The sequence below is a fragment of the Gossypium hirsutum genome, chromosome D07 (genome assembly GCF_007990345.1).
Source record: "Gossypium hirsutum isolate 1008001.06 chromosome D07, Gossypium_hirsutum_v2.1, whole genome shotgun sequence".
Taxonomy (NCBI): domain Eukaryota; kingdom Viridiplantae; phylum Streptophyta; class Magnoliopsida; order Malvales; family Malvaceae; genus Gossypium; species Gossypium hirsutum.
This window is the reverse complement of record NC_053443.1, coordinates 54,658,744-54,667,837: the sequence shown is the minus strand read 5'-3', so window position 1 is coordinate 54,667,837 and position 9,094 is coordinate 54,658,744. Positions and strand designations below refer to the sequence as shown.

The 9,094-nt window shown below is 33.6% G+C and overlaps 1 protein-coding gene across 3 annotated transcripts; it reads left to right on the top strand.

The window, feature by feature from the left end:
• Positions 1–2,066: 2,066 nt before the first annotated feature.
• On the top strand, positions 2,067–8,010 carry LOC121203414 (uncharacterized). Of its 3 annotated transcripts, none has more exons than XM_041097919.1 (6): positions 2,067–2,455; positions 3,669–3,811; positions 4,268–4,347; positions 4,501–6,375; positions 6,909–7,059; positions 7,156–8,010. In XM_041097919.1, the coding sequence occupies exons 2-6, from the start codon at positions 3,739–3,741 to the stop codon at positions 7,878–7,880; spliced, it is 2,904 nt and encodes a 967-aa protein (XP_040953853.1). In that variant the 5' UTR covers positions 2,067–2,455; positions 3,669–3,738; the 3' UTR covers positions 7,881–8,010. The 3 variants fall into 3 exon arrangements, with proteins under 3 accessions (XP_040953853.1, XP_040953852.1, XP_040953854.1); XM_041097918.1 differs by lacking the exon at positions 2,067–2,455 and adding an exon at positions 3,511–3,555; XM_041097920.1 differs by lacking the exon at positions 2,067–2,455 and having other exon boundaries at positions 3,675–3,811; positions 4,284–4,347.
• Positions 8,011–9,094: the final 1,084 nt, after the last annotated feature.

Below are 9,094 nucleotides of genomic sequence, written 5' to 3'. Positions count from 1 at the left end.
ATGGGATGGAATTTTTTTGGTTTTTTGGATTGTGAGTGTGAAACGGTTATGATAATTATTTGTCCCGCATCGAGACGCTTTATTATATCAAATTATCATTTTATCTTTGTATATATAAATTATTAAAAGGATAAAAATATAATAATATAATACAGAAAAAAATCATATATTTTATGTTTAAATAATTTTTAAAGAATTATGTTTAAATATTTAGTTGACTTTTAAAATATTGAAAACAAAATTAAAGATAGATAGAAAAATAAAAGATAAATAACAAAAATTAAATTGAAGTGGTGTGGAGCGAGGTGGGGTGAGGACGGATGCATCTAACATCTATGGAGGTGATAATGGTTTTTAAGATTATATATCCATAGTAGAGCGGACAGGTGGTGAAGCAAAAGCATATCCATTGCGGAGCAGTAATGAATTTAGTAATATTCGCTCCTGCTTGCTCCATTGTCATCTTAGTTAAACTCCAATCGATTTTTTTTCAAGTTTATATTATATTATATTATATTTATATATTATTTAATTTATACTATATGAAACATAAATATTAAAATATATGTTACATTATTTATGTTTGAAATTTTAATAGAATGAAAATATAAAAAATTATTAAATAATAAATAAAATAAAAAGAAAATATGAATAAATTGGGACGGTATGGACAAACTTTGAGCTTACATGTTAAATCGAGTTTCAACAATTATGTGAAACATTAATATCTTACATAATTAAATCTGACTTGTAAATAGGTTAAATTATGTAAGAGCTCCCTATAATTGGATTAAATTAGTCTCTTTATTATTAAATGGATCAATTTAATCTTAAAATTATTAAAAAAATAAAATAAGTCTAAATTATAATAAAGTTATCATTTATTATATAAAGAATAGGCTTAAGGGTGAAACAAGCCCTCAAATTAAAAAAAAAAAGCAATTACACCCCTGCTTTTTTTTGCACTCATTTGGGTACTTGAATTTTTAAAATGTATCAAAAATACCCTCAAACCTTTTCAAAAAAAGTAATTAAGCCTCTACTTTTTGTACTCAATTGAGTACTTGAACTTTAAAAATGCATAAAAAAGATCCTCAAACTTTAAAAAATAAGTAATTAAGTCCCTGGTTTTATTAAAAACTAGAAAAAAAATTATAAAAATTAAAATCAATAAAAGATATAAATATTATCAAATTTTAATTAAAAAATTCGAATATTAAAAATTAGAAAAAATATAAAAATCGTAAAAAAATATAAAAAATATAAATTTTTATAATAATCGTAAAAATATAAATTTTATAAAGTCAAAATAAAATTATACAAAATGTAAAGAAATATAAATTTTGTAAAAAAATTTTATAAAAATTATCGTAAGGAAATAAGCATTTTATAAGTTTTATTAATTTTTATTTTTTATCATTATTAGTCACATGTCCCATTGTGTTGCGATATGTGATGACTTTAATTAAAAAAAAACTAAGGGTAGTAAATTTTTTTTATGATTTTTATAAAATTTTACAAATTTTTTTATCTTTTTACGATTTTTATAAAAAAAATTCTAATTTTATTAAATTCTATTTTTTTAATTTTTATTAGAATTTAATAATTTTTCTAAAATTTATTTTTTATATTTTTTAAAATTATAATAAGAGCAGGGGCTTGATTGCTTTTTGAAAAATTTTGAGGGTCTTTTTTATGTATTTTGAAAGTTCAAGTACCCAATTGAGTGAAAAAAGCGGGGGCTTAATTGCGTTTTTTGAAGAAATTTGAAAGTCTTTTTGATATATTTTAAAAATTTAAGTGCTCAATTGAGTGAAAAAAGAGACTTAATTACGTTTTTTTTTAAAAGTGAAGATTTTTCACGCCATTGAGCCTAAAAAATATTTTGAAAATTATTTGTAAATACATCAACGCTTGTCTTAGGGAGTAAAACAAAATAAAAAAAAGTGAAAATTAGGGACTAAATGAAAAATAAAAAAGAGATAGAGGACGTAAATGGAAAATCATGAAGAAAAATCATTTACTCATGATTATTAACTTTTTGGGAAATAAAAGGAGCAATATTTAACTCATTAACCCCCCACGCTCCCACGCTCTCACTTACTCACTTACTCACTTAACTCACCTCCCAGTTTTCGCTTTCTCTCTCTCTCTCTTAGCTGCTGCTTCTTACTTTCTTCTTCTTCTTTCTCTCTCTCTTCCGTAATTGAAACCCATAAATGAATCAGAATTAAATAAGCTGTTTAGAATCCGACTTTCAGAGTCGGTGGAGAGAGAAAAATAAAGGCGCTTTTTTTTTTTTTACATTTCCATAACCAGAGAAAAGGTAAACCTCTAAAAAGCCATACACTCGACACGCATTCTACCGAAACGTCGCCGCCGGTTTCCGCCGTGATTGTCAGATTCCGGTGGATCTACGGCTACATTTCACGTGATGTTAGATTCTGATCACCAGGTCTCTCTCTCTCTCTAATCTAGTCTCTGCTTCTTACCCGTACGGGAAACGACAGCGTTTCCTTGGCATTGTCAGTTTCTAGGGAGAGCTAAGGAGTACTTTTCAGTATCAGTGTTTCTGGCGTTCTTCTTCTTCTTCTTCTTCTTCTTCTTCTTCGATCTCTCCTTTTTTTTTTCTCAGAAGATTTTATTATTTTCACGGAATTGTAAATGCAAAATGAAATGGAAATCTCTGTTTCTAGATTTGTTTTTCCTTTGAACTCTGCAACAGTTTCGGATTTTTTTGGAAGCTATTTATTTTATTTCATTTGAAATTAACTTCTTTCCTTTTGGTTCAACATATTTTTGAATCTCAAAGTTCGTTCTCTTTACTTGATTTAGAATAATATTATTTTCTTCATTTGATAATTTTTTCTCATTTTCCAATGAATGCAGTTGATTCCTTACTTTGATCACTATCAAATTAGGGAAAAATTTTGACTCTTAAAAATAGAGAATACTTTACAGTTTTTTGTTCAGAGGTTATAGCGACGTGTGAATCTGTGATGTGATACACCATTTGAGAAAAAAGAGAATATTTCTTAATTTTTCAATCTGTAAGAATATTAGATTTGTCTTTTTATTTAACTCTATATTCTTCGCATCCCTTCAAAATCAGCTTCCTTTTTTCTTCATTCCATTGTTTTTCAAGCCTCCTTGGCTTTTCTTTTCTTAATTGGTGAATGTTTGAATTCTAGGAGTACTGTATTTTCAGTTGGTTGGTAGTTGGGACTTTGGATTACAATGTTCCTGCAATGTCAATTAATTTTGAGTCAAACTTGTTATTATTTTTACTGTTTGGATTTTTAATTTTTCTTTGAAGTTTATTCTGTTAAATGCACTCTCATTTAACTGATTTGCAGCTTGAAATTGACATTTTTTCTTTTTCTCTTAGTCGATTTTAATTTTCTCATTGTAACTTTAGGAGATAAACCTTGGTAATGAATTTGGTATTATGTGTTTGTGTGGTTAAGAGGTATTGAAATGAATGGGATTCAGCAAAGGAAAGGTCAGAATATTGAGAAATTTCCTGGAATGACCGTGCTCTCATATAACCGATTTGTAACTTGAATTTGACATTTTTCCTTTGCTCTTGGTTAATTTTAATTTTCCTTTTGTATGTTGAGAGAAACCTTGGAAATGAATTTGGTACTTTTGATTTGTGTGGTTAACAGGTATTGAAATGAATGGAATTCAGCACAAGAAAGGTCAGACTATTGAAAGTTTCCAGGATGCCTGGGCAGGATGGTAAACCTGTTTGATTTGAACTCGGGTGTTCCTGGAAACCGCCTGCTTACTGATAAACCGCATCGTGATGGTGATTTCCTTTTCATGAAGAAGCTAGTATATTTTGTTTGTTTGTTTGCTTTTGAAGTTCTAACATTTTGTTCTTTGGTCATGGGATTATAACTTGGCATAATCATCATTTGTCTCAGTATTCCTTTTTTCCCTTCCCTTCAATTCAACGTTTAGCATTCTTTTGTCCCATATTAATTGAAGCAATTTCAGAACTCTATAAGATGTCATTTGTGAAAGTTCTTTTTTCTTACAAAATTTTAAAAATTTTAAAGTGGTTTAAGATAATGGAATTTTATTTTGATTCTGGGGGTCAGTTGTTCTAACTCATGTTGATTAACTTAAGTACTGATAATTGCCTTTTCTTCGCCTTTCTATGTTTCTGGTGTCAGCTCACTGGAAGTTTTGCACCGCTTATGGTATTTTGGGTTGTTCATATTTATCTTGCTCTTTTAACATGATGCCTGCTGATGGGCAGGTTCCTCACTCTCTAGGAGTCAATCTGATGTCGTAAGGATGCCAAGCCCATCCTTTGGAGATCAAATTGAGGATAAAGTGGTAAATATTGGATTTTTTAGACTCTGCAATAGTAACTGTTATAAACAAGTTGGAAAGAGATTCTGTGCACAACCTGCCTCTCTATCTTCCACTTGAGTTCAAATATAAAATAACTTGTATCCTGACCTGTTTTATATCTTTTGGTGTGTGCAGATTGTATCTGAGTTGAGGACTTTTTCAAACAAGAAAGGTAATGTAACACCCATGAAAATGCTCCTAGCCCAGGAAATGTCAAAAGATGTGGAGTCCAAGTGTAACCCACCCAATGTGGTTGCTAAGCTGATGGGCCTTGATGCACTACCTAGGCGGCAGCATAATTCATCTGCACAAAGATGCCGTTTTAAAGGCTCTTCTCGACATTCTTCGTGTCACTCTGAGATACCAGTGGAAAGCTGGGAGCAGGATCAAAGCTTTCCAGATGAGCAAATGCAATGCGAAGTAAGTCCCTGTGAAGTGCCGAACAAATACAAAGACGTGTATGAAATCTGGCAACAATCCCCAAGAACTACTTATTCAAGAGACAGCTCTCCACAAAAAGGGAGGTATAGTGATAATGCAAATGAGAATAAAATGGCTTTAGTTCGTCAGAAGTTTATGGAAGCAAAACATCTAGTGACAGATGAAAAGCTTCGCCAGTCCAAGGAATTTCAAGATGCACTGGAAGTCTTAAGTTCCAATAGAGAGTTATTCCTCAAGTTTCTGGAAGAGCCAAATTCCACGTTCTCTCAGCATCTCAACAATTTCCGGTGTTCATCTCTACTGCCTCAGACAAAACGTATAACTGTTCTTAGACCTTCTAAGATGGTTGACAATGAAAAATTTGTCGGAACAGGGCAGAAGGGTGATAACCAGACAAAGAAACCGGTTCAGATAGGTCAAGTAACTGGATATGGTAGAAATAACACTGCATGTTCTTTTCCCAGTCCAAAAGTTGAGGACTATCCTTCCCAACCAACTAGAATAGTGGTACTGAAGCCCAGCCCTGGGAAGAATCAGGACATTATAAGGACTCCAGCATCTCCATCTCCCCCTTTGCCTAGGATATTACGTGGAGGAGATTTCTATGAGGAACCTGAAGAAGATGATGCACGAGAATCAAAAGAAGTGGCAAAGGAAATCACTAGGCATATGCGTGAAAATCTTATGGGTCACAGGAGGGATGAAACATTACTTTCTTCTGTGTTTTCCAATGGTTACACCGGTGATGATAGTTCATGCAATAGATCTGAAAATGAGTATCCTGTGGAAAACCTCAGTGATTCAGAAGTCATGTCACCAACTTCTAGACATTCATGGGATTACATCAATAGGTTTGCTAGCCCTTATTCTTCCACACCCTTCAGTCGCGTATCATGTTCTCCTGAGTCCTCGGTTTGTAGGGAAGCAAAGAAGCGGCTCTCAGAGAGATGGGCCATGATGACTTCAAATGGTAGTTCTCAAGAACAAAGACATGGCAGGAGAAGCTCAAGCACATTGGGTGAGATGCTTGCTCTTTCAGATACAAAGAAATTGGTGAGATCTGAAGAAGAGGGAAGTAGTAAGGAACAAGAATGTAGGGGATCAACTTCCTGTGTAGCTAGTAATTTGTATGAAGAAGAAAGTACAAGTGATTCTCCCAAAAATATTCTGAGGTCAAAATCTGTGCCTGGGTCTTCCACGATGTATGGTGTCAGGCTTAACAATGAAATTCCAGATCCTGAATCTAGCAAAGAACAAGTTATGAAGACAAAGAGCATGAAATCATCTTTAAAGGGGAAGGTTTCAAGTTTATTTTTCTCAAAGAATAAGAAAACGAATAAAGAAAAATATAGTGGATCTCAATCTACAGATGAATCTCCATCTGTGACTCCTGGAACACCAGGGTCACCCATAATTCACCCTCGGAAGATTAGCAATGATGCATCTCAGTGTGTTAATGACAGTTACATCCAAGAGTGTTTGTCTCCTGTTGTAGGTGGATCAGCAAGTAAAACTCCTTTACCAGATCTGATTGGCATAGGACAGAAACAAGGCATGATCACTACGGAGGTAGTACAAACTTCCTTAGTTTCTTTCAACCCACTCTAGTTTTTCTGCATTGAAATATGTTGCCTCCCATTTATTTAATCTAGAAAACAGGGCAGCACGTAAACTTCAAATGTCCATCCCTCATTGTATGAAAGCTGTGAATGCTGAATGTGAATGGGGATAATTCTAGGAATATGGTTAGAATAGATGTTACTGATTTAATGGAAGGGTAACCTCGAGTTTTGTGAATAAATAATTCCTCTAATGGGGGTGGGGGTTAGAATGCATATTGCCAATACAAAGAATCTAGGGTTGTAATGTAATTTTAAGCAATTTAAGTTTTGGATTAATCTGTTTGAACAAAAAAAGTCATCATTTACGGTTTTAAGAGTGTCATTATTTCTGTCATTAATTGATCTTGTTAATGACAAATGTCAGTCATGCTCTTAGGCAACCTAAGAGGTCAGAAGCACCCAACTTGTTATCAGATGTTTTATCTTCTAAATTTTTGGCATGACTTAAATAATTTTTGAGTACTTGTTTACTTTTTGCAGGGAGGTCTGTCTGTAGCAAAACCTTCAATGCCTGTCCATATAAGTGAGAATCAGGAACAGCCAAGCCCCATCTCGGTTTTAGAACCTCCATTTGAGGAGGATGAGAACATGATTTCAGAGTCCTCTGGTGGAACCAAACCGGTGCACCGAGGTAAATTCACTTGTTAATTTGGGATATTTGTAATTTGTCTAATCCTTATTTTCTCTTATCCTCAGTCCTCATCCATTGTCCCTTTTATTAATACAGGAGTGGGGGTGCCACCTAGATCTAACTTAATTGAGAAGTCACCACCTATAGAATCAATTGCTCGCACCCTCTCATGGGATGATTCTTGTTCAGAGACAGCCACATTATTATATCCATCAAAGCTCTCTTCAGTTTCCCCAGGCGCCAAGGAAGAAGAACAAGATTGGTTTTTATTTGTCCAATTATTATTATCAGCTGCTGGTCTCAATGGTGAGGTGCAGTTAGATTCATTTTTTGCCAGGTGGCATTCGGCTGAAAGCCCATTGGACCCATGTTTGAGAGAGAAATATGCCAACTTGAATGACAAGGAGCCTCTGCATGAAGCTAAGAGACGACAATGGAGATCAAACAGGAAGCTCATATTTGACTGTGTCAATGCAGCATTACTAGAAATCTCGGGTTATGGGTCAGACAGGTGCATGAAAGCTATGTCATTTGGCAGGGCCCAGATGATAGGCAAGGAGGGTGCATCACCCATGCTGGTTGACCATGTGTGGGCCCAAATGAAGGAATGGTTTTCCGGTGAGGTGAAATGTTTGGGATGTGATGATGGGGACAGTGACAGCCTGGTGGTGGAAAGAGTGGTGCAGAAAGAAGTAGTGGGTAAAGGGTGGATTGATCAAATGAAATGGGAAGCAGATAATTTGGGAAGAGAGATAGAATGGAGGTTGCTAGAAGAACTTGTAGAAGAGGCGGTGACCGATTTAACTGGTAAGTTGTTTTGAGGTGTTTTTAGTTTTGTCTGTTTGTCGTCTTTCCCCATCCACTATTGACTATATAACTATCCCCTATTATTTGTGAATTTGTGCATTTGATTTTGAAGAAGGATGATCCTAGCCAGCTTATTTTGTTGAATGCTGCAGCATGAATGTTTATTGCATATTAATCTGATAAAATTGTCTAAACTAGCCGACAGTGTCTCTATCCTCAAGATCCTATCCCTTGCTCTCTCTTTGTGGTTACAAATTATCATTCAGGCCCCTCACCTCACCCTCTACTTTCCTCATCAGCTATTGTTAATATTCTCAGATCCAAAATTTTGAGATTGATGTATTTATTTATTATGATATGAAATGAAAGTGGGATAGCCAGCCTGTTTGTATGTACGTGCAACAGGACATTAAGCTTGAGGTGGAATGCTGACCCACACTCAACTAACCAAGCTCCGGCTCAGACTGGTTGTCAGTACCCTACGGAAATGGTTTACTTTTGATTGCGAGATTGAAAGCTTATTCATTTACTGTCTTCCTCTAATTTACTAGTAGGCAGCCGGTAAAGCTATTTTAAGAATTTTTAATTTAAAAAATAGATAAATTAATCTGCGAAAATCACATTTCTTTCTTTCTTTAAGCGGGATGATATGATTCATGGAGCAAGTAGTAAAACATGACTCTCATGTACCTTAGCAAATATTACAAAAATAATAATTATCCTAAAGTAATTAATTTTTGGTTTAAGGGCGTGAAAAATTCTTAAAATTTTTCAAAAAAAAAGCAATTAAGCTTTTGCTTTTGTTTTGTACTCAATTGGGTATTTAAATTTTTAAAATGCATTAAAAAAACCTTAAAAGCTTTTAAAAAAAAACAATTGAGTCTTTTTTTTTTGCTATTAATTGGGTACTTGAATTGTCAAAATGCATAAAAAATATCCTTAAAAAATAATTAAGCTATTGCTTTTTCTTTTTTTCTTTTTACATGCAATTGGATACTTGAATTACCAAAATGCATTAAAAAGGCCGGTGGTGGATCTAGGAGGTTGATAGGGGCTTCGACCCTACTAAAATAAAAAAATTTCATTTAAGCCCTTTATAATTAATTAAATTTTTATTTTTTTATCATTTTTGCCACATTTTACGCTTTGATTGTGACACATAGTGGCTTTAACTGAAAAAAATTAGGGGCAGTTAACTTTAATGATTAATTGTTAAAGTTAAAGATCA

Bases quoted from the DNA above. Each gene is read 5' to 3' on its own strand.
- LOC121203414 (XM_041097919.1), top strand. From the start codon at position 3,739: ATGGTAAACCTGTTTGATTTGAACTCGGGTGTTCCTGGAAACCGCCTG. The intron at 3,812-4,267 runs GTGATTTCCTTT...GCTGATGGGCAG, and splicing joins TGATAAACCGCATCGTGATG to GTTCCTCACTCTCTAGGAGT. The intron at 6,376-6,908 runs GTAGTACAAACT...TACTTTTTGCAG, and splicing joins AAGGCATGATCACTACGGAG to GGAGGTCTGTCTGTAGCAAA.